General features: G+C 42.0%; 1 protein-coding gene across 5 annotated transcripts in view; it reads right to left on the bottom strand.

Annotated features, from left to right (window-relative positions):
* Positions 1-14,954, bottom strand: part of Kitlg (KIT ligand) — an 80,062-nt gene extending 65,108 nt beyond the window's left edge. For 2 of the 5 annotated variants that reach the window (XM_076920080.1, XM_076920083.1), the window contains exon 1: positions 14,743-14,954. In XM_076920080.1, coding sequence (XP_076776195.1) covers positions 14,743-14,757 — 15 coding nt within the window. In that variant the 5' untranslated portion in view covers positions 14,758-14,954. The other 3 variants (XM_076920081.1, XM_076920084.1, XM_076920082.1) reach the window with 3 other exon arrangements.
* Between the last annotated feature and the right edge of the window lie 6,096 nt (positions 14,955-21,050).

The raw sequence follows: 21,050 nt of genomic DNA, 5'->3' as shown, positions 1-21,050 counted from the left end.
AAGCTTCTTACACGGATACCATCCTGACTTTTCATATCACATGCATGAAAATTGTTACATAGTCACAACATTCTAGGCACGTCTATTGCTCTGGCTACCCAGGGTACCTGTTATCTAGTCTAAAACCTGGGGAGATTCTTGAACAAACATGATGTCTGTGGGTAACCTGGGGGAGGGCATCCATTTACTGTAACTGTCTTAGTATTGCCGCTAAACGGGAAACTGGGAACAGATCAGACTTAATGACTGACAGCTATAAAACGCTGGGCAACTTGCTTAACCTCTCTGAACCCATATTTCTCCTCTGAACAATGGAGTTGTCACATTGCCATTCTCACAGATGGGGCAACTTAGGATATGAAGAACTTAGGATATAAAGTAACACACTTTACTCACAGTTAAGAATCTGGCACACAAAACGAACAGTTTCAGTCCTAAAACCCTGACTGGCTCTTAATTCGTTGAGAACTAGTGCCATAAATAAGAAAGGCAAGCAACTGGCCACTGTCTTCCACAAACTCAAGTAGTCTTAACCATTTTTCTCTCTCAGCAAAATTACATTTGAAGAACATGTGTTGATGCAGGGGACCGACAGATACATGGTTTCATGCGTCTCCATGGACACTGATGCTGTCTGTGTACATTCCCACTTACCCTCCTTGACACCCACCATGTGTCAGCTCACATCAGGAGGCATAAAACTACTCAATGCCCTAGACTGATGGTGACAGTAGATGTTTCCTCAAGCTCCCAAGAATGATTCACTGAAATTTTAGTTCAGGGCTGTAGAAATGGTTCAGCAAGTAAAGGTGCTTGGTGCCAAACCTCAGAACCTACATAGTAGAAAGAAAAAAATACCCAGTCATGCAAGTTTTCCCTGACCTACACATACACTAAATAAATGTAGTAAACTTTAAAAAAACGTAGACTACCTATCACCACTGGTACCCACCAACACTCACCACCAAAAGCCTCACCATCCCACCTTCCACCACCATATGGATGAGAGACATCTCATCTGGTTTTCCTTGATTGGAATTTGTGGGTCAGACTCTGCTGTGCATCGAGCCCAATTTGGCTATACACACTTCTAGCTTGGTGAGTTTGGTCAAAGACATCATTAAGTCTCTGTAGTCAATGATTCAGGCAAGAAACCCTTAAAAAAAAATAAAAAAGACTGTGAGGCTGGACAAGAGAAGACAACAGAAGCTGCTTTCTCTCTTTCACACGTGCTCTGAAGAAGTCAGCATGCCACCGAAGAAACATAGCAATTTAATGTTCTGTCAGAGAATGGAATGCTTGTTTACCTGAAGTAGTGGACTGATAAAAAGAAACTTTCCTCTGCTGCGACTGATAAAAAAACTCACTCCAAGATTAACCTGGACAATTAAGCTCTTAAGCTCTGAACAGAATTACTGGCAAGAGGCTTGGGGTTTCCTTCAGTTGTACAGCCTGTGCTTAGCGTGTGAGGGCCTGTCTTCAGTCACCAGCACCAAAAACAAAACAAAACAAAACAAAAAAACCTCCAAAACAAACAACCCCCCCAAAACAAAACAAGCAAAAAAAAAACCCCAAAACAACAGCCCCCCCAAACCAAATCAAAATCAAAAAAACAAAAAACAAACAAAAACTACTGACAAGAAACAAAACCTGAATTTATAAAGGACATGTTTCAAAGGGTAACAAATGTAACACTTAAAAAAAAAAAAACAATATTATACTCCAAAACAAAAAAACTACACATTTAGCTGGAAGAAATATTCACCTAGGTAAATATTCTGGTAATCAGGTTCTCATTCTTTACCTATCTAGTCACGAAATTCTCAGGACTATATTAGGAACTAGACTTTTAACCTCATTTTACAAGTGAGAAAAATCTAAATATTAGAAATGCAGACTGCCCCAAAGTCCCTCAATTTGAACAGCAGCCTCCATGACAAAAAAAAAAAAAAAAAAAAAAAAAAAAAAAAAAAAAAAAAAAAAAAAAAAAAGGTTAAGGCTCATTTTGAAAAACGGAAATAAATAGTTATTTAGAAAGCTTGAAGTTTTTCCCCTCACTCTAGCCTCATGATAGCATGACTTTTGCCCGAAGAATAGGACAAAACTGTCTATGGAGACGACTCCATTCATCACCGCCTCCCTTGACGTTCAACAACCCGTGGCAGCATCCTTACAAACACCCACGCCTTTGTCGAGGCTGTTCGTAGTGACACAACCCCACCTCTCCTATCACCCCTGATCTTGCTTGGCTTTCCAATGAAAACAGCTTTTAAATGATCATCCACATCCTACACACGGAATAAACTGACAGAGTAGTCAATGTGCCATCTCAGTGATAAGGGACACTACTTACAGGACATGCCACCTAAAGTTATACAGTATTCCTCTACTAACTAATTTATTCCTTTTTTTTTTTTTTTTTTTGTTTTTTTTTTTGTTTTTTTATTGACTCTACGTCACCCTGATTACCCTCCATCTAGCTCAGTCAACCTGTGGGCTAGGACCCCCTTGGAGATGATGGACTCGTTCACAGGGGTTACATATCAGATATCTGGCGTAGCAAATGTATTTACATTACAATTCATAACAGTGGCAAAATTACAGTTATGAAGTAGCAACAAACTAAGTTTATGGCTGGAGGTCACCACAATATGAGGGACTGTATCAAAGGATCGCTGCATGAGGAAAGTTGAGAATTATTCCACTAGATGAAACTGTGAAAGCCTGGAGAAAGAAAGAAAATCATATATGATGCTCTAAGCAAATGACAAAGCTATAAGCCTCATTCTGACCCTAAATCTCACTCATGTTCTGCCCTGTGTGTGCAGTCAGTCAACACAACAAAAAACTAGAATTTATCGGCTAACAATACAGTAGGAAACGTGTTAACGCTGAAAGATTTCTTTTTACTTGCATGCTTATAGCTAGGGATAGAACTGGGGATTTTTCACACACTAGGCAAGCACCCTACCACTAATATATATCCCCAGCTCTGCAAGATATTTCTTGTCATAGAACAATTCTGAGAAGGTTCATTGCACACATGTTATTTCTGAATTTAAAAGGGGGAGGGAGAGGGCAGAGAGGGAAAGAACAAGAAAAAGGAGGGAGAGAAAGCAAACAAGGTAGGAAGAAAGAGAAGCTACAAAGTCTCATCGCTGCATTTTTACCTAAGGTTACAGAAAGGTTAAACAAAGGCAAATACATTGCCTAAGACCCTGCAGCAACCTAGAGGCAGAGGCAGAGGTAGAGGTAAAACCTAGGTGCTTTTAAACACAAAAGTCATGCTTTCCCTAATTCTTCCTCAACAATTAAGTGGATTTCTCCTGATGCTAAAACTGACATCTCAATAAAAAAAAAAAAAAGTAGGGAATCACTTTCTGAATCCAAATGGAAAAAAGGTTAATGATGTGTGCATTCCCCACCCCACCCTCCACCCCTGACCCTCAGTTCTAGGCACCAAGCTGACAAATGTGGACTTCGGAAACAGACCTCCTGGCTCATGAACCAGCCCCGCCACTGATGAGCTTCTGTGACCTTGGGCACCGGAAATAAAAGGAACTTTGCCCTTGGCAAACTCTCTTGAGACTGGATAAATGCTTCTAATTTTCCCATTCACCGTACAGTCAGGGCTTAAGAAATGAGGCATCACTACAGACAGCTTCACCAATCCCAACTTCTTCCTGCAAATATAACTTCCCTGGGTGTTTCCTTTTTACTGGCCCAAGTGCTTTACCTCCCAAGTGTGGATTAACTCTTCTATCCTTCGTAGTCTCCTATGAGAAATGTACATATCCTCATCTTATTTGACAAGTGCGGCAGCTGAGACAGGGGACTTCTTCGATAGAGCAGGGACATTTGCAGTCCTCTGTTTGGCTGAGCCTCTTATTCACCAGGAACTACAAATTAACAAGTTACATGGCAACACTCTTGCTAAGGATGCTAAAAAGCACTCTTGGAATTGTCTGCTAAAAAGTTATCACTTTGGCCTCAGAAGCTCAGTCAGTCTAATGCTCGCTAGCTATACAAACATGAGGACCTGAGTTCAGATCCCCAAACACCCACATAAAAGCCAGGCACATGAGTGCAAGCCTGTGATACTGATGGTAGGCTTTACATCCCCCTACATTTTGGGGGCGGTTATGGTCTTTGCTGAATACTTAAGGGATCCCAAAGCAAAGGACACAACACAAATGAATTACAGACTCACATCCCAGACATAATCATAAAGGCATTTGTATGAATGTTCCTTTATCCAATTGTGGAGATTTAAAATTGTTATAAAAAAAAAAGTATTGGAAATAGGGTCAGAACAAATTGATAAAAGTAATCTCTGGAGCTTCCCTCTTTTCTCCAAGAAGTTATCTGAAAGCATAATTTAAAAATACTTGTCTTTCTGACTTTCAAGTACTACTTTATTTGAAAGATGCCAAGCTTTCAAACCCATCAAGTAAAATGACATATTTTTTTTTTTCCAGTTTACAATGGGCTTCCCTGACAACCGTCAGAGGGCTTAGGTATGAAGCTTCCATTTGACTGTTCCGGAAATGGGGGGGTTGTGGAGCTGCCTATGAAGGCCAGGATCTCTGACTTGCAAGGCACTGTTCAAACATAACCATTGGCACTTGTGCACAGCATTGAGGAGCTGGAATCAAAGCAAATTTTCCATTTAACAGGAAGCCTCACGTCAACTTTGCTTGCTTTCTCGTTCCCTGGTTTGAACAGAAATGGAGGATGAGGAGGAGGTGCAGGGGGAAGAGGAGGAGGGGAGGAGGAGGGCTGCGAAAGGAGGGAGATTAGAAGGAGGGGGGAGGGGAGGGGGAGAGGACAGCCACAACAGCCACTCAAACCTAACAATTTACGTTTCCATAGCTGTGGGGGAAAATTTGAGATGATTAACTTTTAACAAAGAACGGTTCACTTGGGCTTGAAGTCCTCCGTGAGACGGTCATTTTAACCCCATAGCTCAGGGCTTGTGGTAGCACCGTACATCAGTGGTATGGTGATGTGGCTGACGACTGTTCACCTCTGGGTTGCCAGAAAGGAAAAAGGAGGTTCCAGGGCCCCAGACTCCCTTCAAGGGCAAGTACTCAATCACTTAACCTCCTTTGACGAAGTCCATCTCCCAAACGCTCTGGTGCTTCCCAACAGTGCTACAGTTGGGATCAAGCCCTCAGCACCTTGCCTTGGGGGGAAACAGCACTACAGCACACGTGGTGTCTCTAAGCATGTGCGCAAACACGGGGCGTGCGACAAGTCAGCGATTTAGAGGAATTTAGTCTTTACAATTCAATAGGCGTGGCTTCCGCATCTAAACCCTTATACTTCCTGGCGTTCTTTCCCTGTTAATCCCAAGCAAATCTTCTGAATGTATCAGAACTCTAGTTTCTTTATTTTTGAAGAACTTAGGATTTGGCAAATAGGAGGATATTACAGACTTCAAAATTATTTTTGCTTGAAAATCTTGTGTAGTTTGCGACTCGGTGTCTCCTTTATGGTAAGTTCAACATACTTAATAATATACTCGGTGATCTAACTTCCTCTTACTAGGTCCACCTCCCAAAGACTCTCTCCCTTCTTTAGCATCTACTCCTTTGGGTTACTGTTCGTGGAAATGGTCATGGGTGAAGCAGTAGCTGATATTCTATCATTTGATGACCCTGTGAATATCCCGTGGAGTTACTTCTGCCCATTTAAATATGGGGCAAGTAAAGTTCTAAGAGGAAAAACAAAAGCTGACCAAGGGTCATTAAACCAGTGACTAAAACACTGCTGTTTTGGTCTGGAGAGATGGCTCAGTGGTTAAGAGCACTGACTGCTCTTTCAGAGGTCCTGAGTTCAATTGCCAGCACCCACATGGTGGTTCACAACCATCTGAAAGGGGATCCAATGCCTTCTTCTGGTGTGTCCGAAGACAGCTACAGTGTACTCATATACATGAAATAAATAAATAAATAAATAAATAAATAAATAAATAAATAAAAACTACAACAACAAAAAACACCCCAAAACACTGCTGTATCTCATCGTGAGCTCTCCTCTCCCACATGATCTCTAGTAATAGAAGATGTGCTCCTTAGTAACAAATGCATTACCTACTGGCTGAAAAGTACTCTCATAAGTGGTGAGCAAAGTAGACTCTACAATTATCTGTGTATGAAACTAGTCTTTTTAAAGAGAAGGTTGCAAACAATTGAACCAACAGTCAACAGCCTGAACTAGATGTGTTTATTTCAGTGTGCATCTAACATGATTGACTGAGCATCTAACATGAGCCACTTTGCTAGGCAACAGTAACTATGGCTTTTTTTTTTTTTTTTTTTTTTTTTTTTGTCCAGATTCTATTACTGGCAGCTATATGCACTATCTGAATCACATTTGCTTTTTATTTAGTGTTCCTGTAAACAGGATTAGTCTCTCCCAAAGTAATGACTAAGTCACACTAATGAATCACACTAATGTCTCTTTGGGTGACAATAATGGCAGATACCACAAACTCATTGAAGGAATGCTTATTTTGGTTTCCTTATCGGCAAAATGAAATTCAGAAAGAAGTACCACCCACCTGCCAGAAGGAAAGTTAGATGAATGAATCAATTACGGAACTACTTTCTCTTTCTCCTAAGCACTGCTTTGTCATGTCTTATTACGAGAATGGTTCGATTTTATAAAACAATAGTGGTAACTTTTAAACAGCTTCACATGTTAATACTTTACATGGATTACAGGAAATTTTGATCCTTAAAGCTGAGTCATCCACATGTAGGCAGATGCACAGGAAGAATAAGTGGTCAAGTCAGCTTTGCATTTAAAAATGTAATTGTCTAAAATGTTGGAGCACATAAAGGGCTTAGACGGGGCCCTTTGATTGTGAATGGTAGATTTAAAAACTGGCTGTAAGTATTAGAAGCTATTCCTGATCTTTAAAATTAAAATTCTTCACAGTGAGATGTAAATTTTCATGATCTAAAACCATCTAGCTTAGTAAGTTACCAAACATAACTCTGAAAGTGGTATGAAGTTTCCACTGGTTTCCATGTAGTGTTCCGTTATAGATCTCTGTGGGCTTTTAGATTTTATAAATATATACAAAAGGTTTAAAACATGCTCCTGGAAAGGACTTAAATGAAAAGAAAACCTTCTAATTTGTTATAAAATTAAAAAAAAGGACAAAGTAAATGGTATTTCTACACAAAAAATACTTTCATTTAAATAATAAAAACTCCATGTTAATCCTCTTCTTTTGATTGGCACCTTTATGACCCTGCAGTTCAGTCCCTGTTGAAGAATCACCTGGAGAAAGAGTACACAGCTCCTCCTCTCCACACTTACAGAAGAAGAGATGGAGGAGATGGGGTGAGTGCTCCACCCAGGAGAGCATACCAAAGGTCTCTGATGAGGTCTACAGAACAAATCGTAAACTTTAGCAAAGTATCACAGATCCCACAGCCAAGGCAACCACAAGGTTTGATTGGTCATGAAAACTGGAACTACCTAATGTGTTATTATTTCATAAGTGTTAAAGTGTGGGGTCATACAGAAGCATAAGTAGTGCCCGTGCGTTTGACTTCTGAGCTTTGTTTTGCAGTCTTTGGGTTTCCTGGATCATATTATAAACAGGTTTACGTCTCTACTCTTCTTTCCCAGGGCTCATCTGGCTAACAGTTTTAACAGTTTAACAGGCAGCACACCCACAGGACAGATGCCAGGATGCAGCAAGACCTTTACAACAGAAGCGTGTTTTCTGTGGTAATGCTCTTCTTCAAAATCCAGGAACTGGTGTGTTCTTACAGGGTAGTTGCTGGGGGTGGGGAAGACCCCCAGAATACGGCAGAAAGCTCATCACAATGGCATGTCTGCAGACCCTCCACAGTTCTGAGTGTTGGCAGCAATCCTGTCTATGTGCACACAAACACACACAAAGCAGTAATGAGATGGGATTTACCCTGGAAGCACAACGAAATGGAAACGGTCATTTGCTTCAGAGATTTCACATCCATCAGGATGAAAAGGAGGAAGGAGTTCTAAGCACCCACAAGGCTTTTGTTCCTAAGATGAACTGCTGGTGGTAACACAATAAGTGTGTACAAAGCAAACCAACACCCCTCCCCCCCACACACACACACCAGCCAGGCTCGGCTCTTGCCTCCAGGGTTTACACAGCAACACAGCTACACACCAGAGATGCCCTTTCTGCAAAAATGACCCAGACTTGCTTTTCTATGCAGATACTGTGGACAGATGGGTTTGCCTGAGTTCTTTTCATGCCCTTTTTCTCGGGCGGTCACTCTAGCGAGCAAAGGCATTCTTTGCAAGGCAACTAGGAGATGTTTCAGCTGCAGTCTGTGTACAGAGAACACACAAAAAGGGCCACCTAATCACTTTCCTAAGAGCAGGCTCTAATCTACAGCCCCTCAAGAGAGCCAAGCACAGCCAACAGCTACAGGTGCACAGTCAAGTGCTAAATTTGCATCCAGATAACCAGAGGACGGCTATTGTGGTCTTTGTCTTTTAATTGTCTGGAGTATTGCCTCGCTTGTGAACTTTCTTTTAATAGGCATCTCATTACACTCTGGCAGCAGTCAGATTTCAGCATTGGTACCATTGCCATGGCGAGACTTTCAGAGGGATCTCTAGTCTCTTGGCTGCAGGGAGGTCCAGCTGGCTTTTGAATATTCTGATGCCAATGGAGAGAACCAGTGGCTTCTGACATCTAAATAAAATATGCTGCTGGACACACATCTTGTATCTAGTATTAGCCAAGGAAATGAGGTGAGCAGGGATTGCGTTGGAGATGCCCTGGAACCGGGTAAAAAACTGAGGCAAGCAACAACTTGGTGAAGCGTCACCATGGAGCTAGCCTTCCCCCAAGGCTCCCTGCCGTCCACTTCTGTGGCCTCTCAGCTACCACCTCTGATCTCTACTGTCTTCTCAGTATTAACTCTTGGATGCCACTCAGTGATCCTAAGACTCAATGGCTGGTCCAAGGCCACGTGCCTGGTTACAGAAGGAAGTGCACAGCCCCTTCCTCTGGCCCCCTCTATTCATGTTTTCTGACACATCACCAAAATGGTCTTTGATTGACTTTCTACATTCACCCCATATAGATGTTGGAGGCTGGCAGGCAGACTCAGGGAAGCACTGTCTCAGAAAATGACTGTTCTGGAACTCTCTGGTTCTGTTTCGGATCCTTCCACACTCGGGTGATAAGAAGAGAGTAGAGGTCTTGTTCAAGCAGAAATCCCATTCTTGTTTTAAAGAAATAAAAAGCAGTAGATGAAACTCCTGAAGAACAGTCTAAACTTGAATCTTGATGTCTCTTCCATTGGCTGGTTCATCATCACAGAACAATAGTAAAATATTGTATGCACACCAAAGCAACTTAGATCTGAGAACTAATGGAGGCTCCCATGTCACCTGGTTCAAACTTCTTTCTTAGTGTTATTTTATTTTATTTTATTTTATTTTATTTATTGGTTTTTTTCAAGACAGGGTTTCTCTGTGTAGCCCTGGCTGTCCTGAAACTCACTCTGTAGACCAGGCTGGCCTCGAACTCAGAAATCCGCCTGCCTCTGCCTCCCAAGTGCTGGGATTAATAGTATTACTTTAGAAGAGAAGGATATTTAGAAGCAGAGGCACTTAGAAATTACCAGGCCTACCCTCCTTTTCTTCAGTTGAGGAAACAGGTCCAAAGAGGTCCAAATAATTTCTCCCAAAGTCACACAGCTCAATCAATATTCAGGTTAAGAAAAGAACACAGCTCCCTAATAACCAAGCTACTGTGGCAGCCTGGAAACAACCAGCAAAATATAGCCAAAGGACACAGGGCAATACAACAGGCTGCCCCAGGATGACATTTTTTGAAAAAACATCATCATCAACAACAACAACAACAAACAGGATCCCTAATTATATGAGAAATGCCCCACCTTCTTCTTTTCTGAATAGACAGAAATAAGTAGGGAAAGATAATGGTAATGTCAGGTCTGGTCCTGGTAAACAGTTTTTTGTATGCCCGTAATTAAGTGAAAAGGCAAAACAACTTGCAGCATCTATAAATCAGCAAGGCGGGAGTCAAGCATCTCCATGAAGTGAAGTCTGTACATACACAACAACCCCCCCAAAGGAGAGCACTGTCCAAGAATCTCATCTGGGTGTTCTCTCTCACCACTCAGGTGACTTAAGCTCAAAGGCAGAACTCCAGCAGCTGCTGTTGAGTCACAGACTTAACAGATAAGAGATCGATCTCTACTCAGAGATTTCTATCCAAAACCTTAGCCTGATCTAAGGATAACACCACTACGGTAGCAGAGGGAAAGGGCCATGTCCCAGACTTGGATAGCAGAGGGGAAAGACTTCTGATTGTCGCTTGGTTCAAACAACAAAGAAGAAAGGGATGCACATCCTTACTTAGAAGAGCAAGTCCAAGAGCAGGGATAGGCTGACCAATTCTTCTTAGCCTAAAAAAAGACAGACGCTCAGAACCACAGAAGATGAACTTAGCACAAGTATACAAACAGGAAAGTAGTAAATCAAAGGAACCCCCCCCTTCTGTTTGCTCCCTTATCTCTCTGCACTTCCAACTTGAAATAAAAATGTCCAGAGACCCTTCTCAGATCCACACACCATCCTAGTTTCTGCACATTCCTAGTTTGGCCCTGTGTTAAAGAAAACTGCTAATCAGATGTCTGTCGGCTTGTAATGAAGGCCAGGCACTGAATTAAAGGATCCAGATTTAGAAAAGCTTGCTCTCTGCTTTGCTCCTTAGAGGTCATTTTCCTCTGGCTTTTAAGCTGGTGGAGAGGCAATTCCCTTCTCAGGAATGTATTTCACACTGTAATACTAGTGAGCTACTGTGCAGGGACAGAGCTACTTATCCCCATGAGTCTTTTCTACCACCATCTGAGAGACATCTTAATAACTATTTTACAGACATCATACAGATAACAAAACGGAAATCCAGAGATACCGTTTGCCTAAGGTCATTAGTGTCACAGGTGGTAAAATAGGCATCACCTTAAGTCTTCACCTAGAGTCCTCTCACTGAACATATTTTAGGTGCTCCACCAACAGGGAGAAATGGGATAAGAAACATGAAAGAAATGACCAAAGCTGAAAGACTAGCTATTTTGGCATTGATTTGATTTCTAATGTTACTTAAGGCAGTGGTAAGATTTCAATCAATCACCTGTCATTAAAGAACAAACATACAGCTCACAATTTGCTATCTTCCCATCAAACAGTTAGACATAAATAAAATTTAGCAATTTTAATTGATTTGGCACCGACTTTCAGATTTCCATATGGTTATTTTCCCTGTTTTATGTTAAATGTAATCGACTTAGCACTTGAGTCTGAAAGTCTTGGCAGAATGTATCAATTAAAAGCTACATAAATTAGAGCCATTGGAAGCACACACTGCAAACTGAGTGACTGCAGGGACAAGATATTCAAATGCTCTTTTCACAAATATGTTAATTTTCTATATAGTAACCACTATTGTCACGCACATGACAAATATTTCACAGGCCAAAAAAAAAAAGGGGGGGGAGGGAATTTATTTTTCCTGTCTAGTAAAAGCTAAAATTCTATTTGTTTCTTTTCCCGGAGCTTCAGCGTTCCTAAAATAGACCTTTCTGCATTGTTTTCAAGACAGATCTTTCCTGTCTCCTTATTTCTTGAGACTGACAGCATTCACCACAACTCTGGAAACCTGTGGGGAAAACGGAAGCACAACAGGCATAATCATGAGTACATTTTGCTGACTGCACTTTTACGTAAACCGTCACTGGCATTGCAGTGTGGCCTCTCAATTGTAACTATTAGAATCCCGTGGTTTTAAAAAGTAGCTGCTAGCCGTTTCTGAGCCAGAGTCACAATTTCCTTTAGATACCATAAATTCCTACAATTTGGAAAAAAAAAAAAACACACACACACACACACACACAAAGAGAAATCTCAAAAATACAAATCACATTCACATTGGAAACTTAAGACATGCATCATTGTCCCGGTTGCTCCTCAGGACCTGTGTACTTATTTTCCAAAGACTGAGGTCCATCACCGGTGCTAAGTAAATCAGAGCGTCATCCATCAAGCCCCAAGTGGCTGCTGATGGAATTTTCACACTTATTTAGCTTGACTGAAGGCTCAAAATGCCTGAGGTCCCATGATTCTTTCAAAGCTATAAAATTTAAATTAAAATCCCTTAAAATATTAACATTACATTACTTTTTTTTTAATTTACTGGGTAATGAGAGCATATTGAAAGGGGTAGGGGTTATAAGGGAAATTGGTATTGATCCCATATTTACAGTAGACTATTTAATAACAATAGATTTGCCTCCTAGGCAAAGATAACATCAGATTAAAAAGGCAAAAAAAAAAAAAAAAAGGCCTGGATCTTTCTTAGTGTCCAGCTCCCTTACACCACGCTCTCTCTCCACACTCAGAGTGGCACAGAAAATTTCTTTGCAACTCTTCGATTAGAAGATTAGACAATAGGAAAGAGAATCTAATCCCCTCCTTCGTTTCAATGGATTATTTTATTGATTTCGAGCTATTTTCCAGTGTCCTCTTTTTCAGAGACAAAAATGTGGATTTCTACAAGTATCCTTAAAGGGAATCTTGAAGGTCATTAGATTCCAGACAATGAATGCCTCCATTCAATGAGAGCACTGCCCTCTTTTTGCCTACAAACCCTTTATCAGCAGCAGCCTGTCCCCCTCAAAGGGCCTGCACTTTAACTTGGTCCAAACAGGTCACATTTCTAAAATACTTAACTGTCTCAAATATCTCTGGTCCGCAGCACTGAGCCACTACTGCCGCCACCGCCACAGCGTTTTGGGCTAGATCGACCTCTTTCTAGTCTTCAATGGAATTATTCCATGTAATCCTATTTACACAGTCATTTAATCAAAGCGAGAAAAGAGATTACAGAGCTCGCGCTTGTTTTGCAAAGAGGGCGCAGGGATCATCAATCCTACTGACTCTCAAAGTGACTGCACAGTACACTGCTCTCTGCTTTGGCGTGTTGGACATTAACCTTGTCTGTCTCCTGTTTTCTTGTTTAAATAAGAAGGCTTGGATTCTCTTCCTGTACCAGAGGCTGCTGCACTCAGGGCCGCCACCATTATTCATGTAAGCGGATGCTACTTTAAAAAAAAAAAAAAGGAATAGATACCCCACCCTTGTTTATTATTCTTCCAAGCAGAAGGCATGTACACACCAAGCAATCACGGTGAAACTTTTCTTTGTTGCCGCAACCCTTAACATCCTCATCTCAAGAGCAGGGATCTCAGGTGTGACACTTTGGGTAAAAACTAACCTGCACGCAGGGGCAGATACCTGCCTTCCCTTTCTCCCCAGACTCACTCAGGGCAAACGCTCTAAGAAGAACACCTCCAGGATGCCAGGCCATGTTCCCTCCCCCTGTCCGTCCCCAAGCCAGGGAAAGGTGCTTTATTCTTGCTGTTTCCTAATGGGTCCGCATCCCAGCCTACCTATCTATTTAAAATAAGACGTCCTATGAGTAATTTGATAACTTACTTGCAACACACTGATGCCGTCATCAATGCTGAAAATGAGCACAAACCCTCGAGTCCCATCCCCTTCCATACATTTCAGAAATTTTAATCACCTATAGAATTGGGGGGAGGGGAAGGCGTGAAAGAGCTGCTTTACCCAAACTGCTGCAGATGACAGAACAATTCAGGAAAGAAGAACCATGAAAAGGTAGCAACCGCGAGGGTAGAAAGAACTATAGAGGAAAAAGAGATTGCTACAGTGGCTCTTTCTACACCCCCTCCCCCTGTCAACGAAGAAAAGACATAATTGTACCCCCGGGCTATGTTTTATGCATAAAGCGCAATTTAGAGACTCCGGGCATTATCTCAATAACTATCCTTAGATGGTGCACATTAAAAAAAAGAAGAAGAAAAGAGAAGAAGAAGAAGAAGAAGAAGAAGAAGAAGAAGAAGAAGAAGAAGAAGAAGAAGAAGAAGAAGAAGAAGAAAAGAACTTTTACCGTTTTGTAATGGGAGAGGGTGTCATGCGGTATGAAAGTACTACTACCCCATCTAGAGCTTTCTGGAGGGCCCACCCAGAGCTGTGAACCCGGCCGACACCGCAGGCCGCCAAGTTTCCCCCGCCTGCCGGGCAGGTTCTGCACCCCGCCTGGCGCTGCCGCCTGGGAGCTCGGGGTTGGCTTCGCTCCAGCGGCTGCACCCGCGTCCGCACCGCGTCCCGCGCCCACCTGGGGACTGCACAGATAAATCTGACTGCGAGAGCGAGCGGGGGAGGGTGGCGCGTGGGAAGCTGTTTCATAATCTCCCCGAATCCACGGGGGGAGGGGGGGTAAGACCTCCGGTCCCCGCCAAAAAAAAAAAAAAAAAAAATCCAAGCCTTCCCCGGGATAACTCGAACACCCAGGCCAAAGAAGCGAAGCCTTGCATCTGCGGTTTGCCACTGACAGCTTCAAACTTCGCAGCTGCGGCTGCAAACTTGCCACAGGCTCACTTCTCAGCCCTGGCTTCTCCCCAGCTCCGGGGCTCACCACCCCCGGGGCGGCGGCTCCCGCTCGCACAACCACGCCTGCCTCTCCCACACCCTCCTGGCTCACCGGGCGGGCGCAGCCCCACATGGCCGGGGCTGCCGGTCCCAGGGCGCGCCGGGCTCTCCGGGGCTCCCGGAGCGGATTCCCTTGGAAAGCCTCCGAGCTCCTCCCGGGCGTGCCCTACTCACTTGTGTCTTCTTCATAAGGAAAGGCAGCGCTGCGATCCAGCCCAGGCAGCGGTGTGGCGACTCCGTTTAGCTGTTCTGGAGCTCCAGCATATTGCACGAGCAGCGGCTGCAGATAGTCCCAGCATTGGGTAGCCCGAGCGCAGCGCCCCGTCGTCGGCGGTTGCTTTCCCGCGGCAACTCTCAGTCCCGGTGACAGACAGCAAATGAAGCCCGGGCTGCTGCGCCGAGAGCGCTTTTTATACAGCTCCCGCCCGCCCGCTCCGGACACGCCTCCTTCCCTTCCGGAGCCTCGGGGAGGCGAGCTGCGCGCAGAGTCTAGGCTGGAAGACCCGGGAGCGCGCTGAAGGGCGGGGATCTTCCCAGAGGTTGGACCGATCGAACCTGGTGCGTCCCCTGTCTGGGTACTGGCCAGAGTCCCTGAAGCACTGGGCGTCTCGGATGCGGCTGAGCAACCTGCAGTAGCCGCCCTGCGCCCGCGTGCTGGGCTCCCCTCCGTGAGTCCCAGCTCCGCAGAAGGCTCACCCTGCACTGTCCAGAGACCCGCGTTGCACCGCGCGCTCTGGAGAGTCATCAGCTCTGGAGCGACGCGGTGGGGCAGACTTCACTTGGTTCTGTGCAAAGACTTTTCCCCTACCCCGCATCAGGGAAATAGGAACAACAACAACAACAACAAAAAGTTACACTCCATGGTTTACCAATTGTCTCAGCCAGTTTTTTTTTTCCTTTTTGCTTTGCTTCCTTCCTTCCTCCTTCCTTCCTTCCTTCCTTCCTTCCTTTCCTTTCTTTTCCTTTCCCTTTTCCTTTTGTTTCTCCTCAATCACTTTAGTGAGAAAATAATTGACTCCGGATCAAATATTACTAAGGGAGATGCTGTTTTCAACAGTTTACTACAGTGCCTTTGGAAACCAAAAAAAAAAAAAAAAAAAAAAAAAAAAAAAGGTTACTAAATGTGAGGGTTGTTCTCACAGCCCGGGTTTTTGAAAGGTCCACTTTTAGGCCAGGAAAGTTTGTAAAATCGGAAAGAATGGAATGGTCGTAGCAATAGCTCAGACCATTATGTGATGGACCTTTTATGACATATAGGTGTTGCGCAAGAACTATTCATAAATGATCTCTTTTCCATAGGCCTAGTGTGTAGAGCCTGATGCGTGTGGCTGTGTGTGTGAGTGTGTGTTTCCCATTTTCCAGATTAAGAAATATCCTCAAGACGTTCATTTTCCCTAATAGCCAAGTAGCAGGGCTCTGATTCAAATCCAGAACCTTGGATATACTGCCCTTAAAAAACAATACGCCAAAGAAGGTTCTTGTTCCAAAAGCTCTTCAATATTTTTACATGTAATTGAAGAATAATAAAAAAAGCATTTTTGTTATTTTAATTAGAAAAAATATTATCCAGAAAATCCCCATCAGGAATTTTTTTTAGAAAAATATGCTGCCCATTCATTCTTATAAGAGAGGAGTATTGCAAATTTGCTTTGATTAGCTCAGTTGCCATTGTTAAAAATGTTAACCTGCCAAACTCACTGTGCTACTTGCCTACTGGCGCTGTGAGAATCTAACGCAGAATAAATGGTGTAAGTGGTCCCACGTTTATCTTCTTGTTGAGGTTCAAAAGTCCAAAATGGCTATTGTTAAGGGGAGAAGCAGCTGTTGCCAAGGCCGCATTCCTCTCAGCAGGCTGAGTGAGAGAATTCATTTCCTTGCCTTTCCCAGCTTTGAAGGCTGCCCAGGTTCCTACACTCACATCCACCTTTATCTTCAAAGCCAGTAATGTTGAACTAAGTCTCCTATCAGACAAATCTTACCTTCTGGCCTGCCTCCCGATGGCATTTCTAAGGGGTTGGGAAATTGCATTGGTTTACCTGAGTGATCCAGAAAAAAATATTCCCACTTTAAAGGCAATTGCTTAGCAATCAGAATCCTGGGTTCTTGACAGAAGTACTAGGGGGTATAAATCATAGATTCCCATCACTAGGGCATGGCTACTTTGGGGGCTGATATCCTGTCTGTTGGACTCATCTGCAATATTGTGGAGGTAAATCTGTGCTGTGAGCTCCCACCTAGAAGAATAGCTCTGTTAGTTACAAGATTATTACATTTTGGTGCAGGAGACCAGAAGAAAAGCTAAAACAAACAAACAAACAAACAAACAAAAGGTGCTGCATATCATTTTGACCAAAAGAAGCAAGAAGGCTACAATGGTACCAGTTATAACCACATTGGAAACTCTTTAAAGTAAGGGTTCCTTTCTGGTAATGTTGCCTTAACACAACCCCTACAGTGTGTTTTTTGATTGTTAGACAGAATCAAGTACCTGTTGTATGTACAAAAGATATTTATCCCTACAATTTGCCTTGAGATCTAATGAAAGATGGTTTTTAGAGAGTTTAATTTTCCTTAAGATTCCCTTATAGACTGTAAGAACTTGCTTCCAAGATTGAAAGCCCGGCATTTACAACCATAAAAACCCTGAGATGACTTTATGTGGCTCATGGTTTACAGAATGGCGAACTTGTTGATAACCTAACTATATGCTAAAAAGTATATTTAATAATATAATAGGTCAACAGAATAGAATAAATAATTTCAAATTGACACTTAAACTTTTTCTGTATAAATTGTCTATCAAAAATTAATATAAAAATAGCTGGGCTATATTAAAAAAGATAGGTTATGTACATCTTTAATTTTGGAAGTAGAAGCCAATGGATCTCTCTGAGTTCCAAACTAGCCAGAGCTAAATAGTAAGGTTGTGCAAGAAAAAAAAAAGAAGAGAGGAAAAAGAGGCAGAGAAGGAGGAGGAAGAGGAGGAGGAGGAAGAAGAAGAGGAGGAGGAAGAAGAGGAGAAGGAGGAGGAGGAACAAGAAGAACAAGAATAAGAAGCAGGAAAAAACGGGACAGGGATGAACATAAATACATAAAATATTAAAAAGAAATGCTTAATCTGGATAACTGGAACATAGCAAGTGTTTTCCTCTATTAAAGTTACTTTGTGAAGCTGGAGAGTTAGCTCAGCTACTAAAAGCACTTACTGTTGTTTTACCAGAGGACCCAAGTTGGATTGTCAGAACTATCAAGTAGATGTGACTTCAGTTTCAGAAACGTTAGCATCCTCTTCTGAATCTTATGGCCACTGGCACACATGCAACAGACACACACATATGCATGTAAATAAAAACAGATATTTTAGAAAAAGATTATTTTTATGTGAGCCAATGCAGTGGCTTTAGTGGATCAAACGCAGTACAAAACTGAGGACTTGTAAAAGTGGAAAGAGAGCAACAACTTCACAAAGTTGTCCGCTCTCCTCCATGTGCACACTGTGGCATGTGTGAACTCCCACATACATTATACATGTACCTGCATAATAACATTAATTGAAAACATTTAGACATTATTTTGAAGTCAAGTATTTTCTTTCCCCAAATGTTATTGATGTATATTTAACAAATATGAATTGCATGTGTATTATGTACAACATTATATATATGTACACATATATAGAAATGTATGTATATGTGCATACATATACATATGTATATATGTATGTACACATATGCGTGTATGTATGTATGCACACATGTATATACATATGTACATCATATATGTATATATCTATGTATATATGTGTATATGTGTGTATACACATATACATGTACATATGCTTTGTACATATAGATGCATGTATATATGTATATATATGTGTGTGTGTATATGCATGTGTATATGTATAGATGTATGTACATGTGTGTACATATGTGTAAGCACACATGTGCACATGCATGTACATACATGTACATATTCATGTAATACATATGTGTGCATACAAATGTGTATATACATGTATGTGCATATATGTAGATATATGTACATGCACACATATACATATGCATTTGTATACATATATACACAATGACTTTAAATTATATTTTTACTTTATATGTATGGGTGTTTTGACGGTATGTATGTCTATAGACCATGTGATGCCCAGGGAGATAAGAAGAGGGTGTCACATCCGAAAGAACTGGGGCTATAGATGGTTGTGGTATGTTTTGTGAGTGCTGAGAATTGAATCCGGTCATCTAGAATATCAATCTGCATTCCTAGTCATTCAGCCATCTCTCCAGCCCTACAGTGACATTCTAAAATCAAGCTACCTAGCGTGTCTGCATTCTCATATACTTACAGTTTGGAGGCTGAGGTTGTTTAAGAGCTACCTTGTCTGCCATGTCTAGGTGTACACCACATTATCGACTGCTATTACCACACTATCATCTTGGTGATCCAGTTAAGGGACTTGAAAGTGGAAGGAACATACGGAAGACATGAAAGGAACTGGGAAGGGCTGGTAGTAAACCACACATAACAAGTCAGCTCATCCAGAACTGAGGACAGACTCAGAAACAACAGACTTTACAGCTAGTACTCTTCAGCAGACATAAGTCAGCATACAGTCTTTATCAGGAGAAAACCAGTAGACAAGGGGCATTGGGGTGTTTTCTCATGGAAGCAATGCACTCCCTGTCACACAGTTAAGAGTTCAACTAGTAGCATGTTGGGTAGAAAGCCTTCCTACAGTTACCTAGTTTCATCTACACTGGCTGAGAGCCCATGATCTACCTGTTTCCTCCCCTCCCAGTGCTGGGGTAATGGCCCTATGCGTTTGCCTTGATTTCATCTGCATGTTGACGATTGTACCGGAAGAAAGGCAGGCATTTTCAACTTTAGATAATGAAGGAGGGGAACAGCCAAAACATGAGATTCACTCTCGATTTATAGAACCTCCTTTGATGAAAAGCTTTTGGTGGCTTGCCACTGCTCTTGTCATAGAGAATCCAGAACCTAGCAAAGCCTGGGAGGCTTCCTTGGCACATCCTGAGCTCTCCTAGGGGGTACGCCATTTTCCTGCTCCCACAATGCCCTCATTTCAGTGCATTTGCATATGCCCTGTTCCTCCTGCCTCTGATTGGCTCACTTTGTTCCACCCTCTCACCTTTGCCTAGGACAAATCTCAGTATTTAGGTCTGAATCCAATGCACCCTGTACTGCCTTCACCAGCAAAGCTCCTCCTGATGATCTCCATTTGCTCAACTCCTCTTACTATAAACTGAATCATAAATTTCTTCTCTTACAGGAACCAGCTGCAGGTCTTCATCCGTTTGGTTTTGTGATCGTTCCATTGAAACAACAGGCTGTCCTTACCTTCATTCGAACATAGTTGTATCTCCAATGTCTAGGGCTGTGGGCACAGGGCCTCTTCCAAATATCGATCTGATTAAGTTACTGAAGCCAAAGATGAGCCAGTTATTGGAGCAATGAGTCTTAAAGGTAGAACTTCTGGGTATGTGTCAAAAGTAATAATTCAACTTTACAGAAATAACTCTTGCTACATGCTCACTAGCTCACTTAGTTAACAGATACCATAACACATCTACATAGGATATATAAATTTTCATAAAATTAATATTTTCCTAAAGGACTGTTTTTCCCAAATATTAACAATTAATAGTCAATAGCTGATGGCCTCCAAGACACTTTAACATTATTAGAAACAGAAACGTCTTCCAACTAATTGTCCATTCTTATCAGTGTCTTTCTCCAAAGAAGGCTTCTGAATCCCACCTAACTATACACAGATAAGGTTTCAACTCTGCTGACAAATTTACAGTTACATGTGTACAAATCTGATCATGGCACTTCACTACCTATTCATGTATTCCTATTTTTGGCATGTGGGATCCAGTGTAAATGTTCTCACAGCCGGGTCACAGTATGTAGTTCCCTGGGCTCATCTATTGCGTGACCCACCTCATTCTGCCCCCATTGGACATTCCTGCTTCTGCACTCATTGTTGCTTTAGCACGAAGCGGCTTTTCCTCTATTTTCTGCCTGAGATCTTCTTTTCATTACTGAAGCCTGGCTCAAATATCACTTCCTCTTTGAAGCAGAGTGGTTGCTCATTCCTTACAGCTTTAATTAGCTTTACTGTTAATGGGAACATTAATTTGTAATACACGAGCCTCCACACTATGCAGAATAAACAGTGTTGCCCAAGATGCCCCGAGTGAAAGAGAAGAACGAGCCTTGGAAAGCTTAACAGAATATTCTAGAAAGACTATGCACATAGGATTCGAGGATGGTTAACTTCATGTCATTTTTTTCTCCCCTAAGAGTATAATGTTTTATTTCTAGTTTAACAAAATTTGTTTTTTTAAATTGTGATTATTTTTGTTTAACATATATTTATTTGCATTAGCCTGGTTTCTAATCTTTAAAGATTTTAGAAATTGCTTTTATTTTATGGATAT

The sequence above is a fragment of the Arvicanthis niloticus genome, chromosome 22 (assembly GCF_011762505.2).
Source record: "Arvicanthis niloticus isolate mArvNil1 chromosome 22, mArvNil1.pat.X, whole genome shotgun sequence".
Classification (NCBI taxonomy): Eukaryota; Metazoa; Chordata; class Mammalia; order Rodentia; family Muridae; genus Arvicanthis; species Arvicanthis niloticus.
This window is presented reverse-complemented; position numbering and strand designations above follow the sequence as displayed.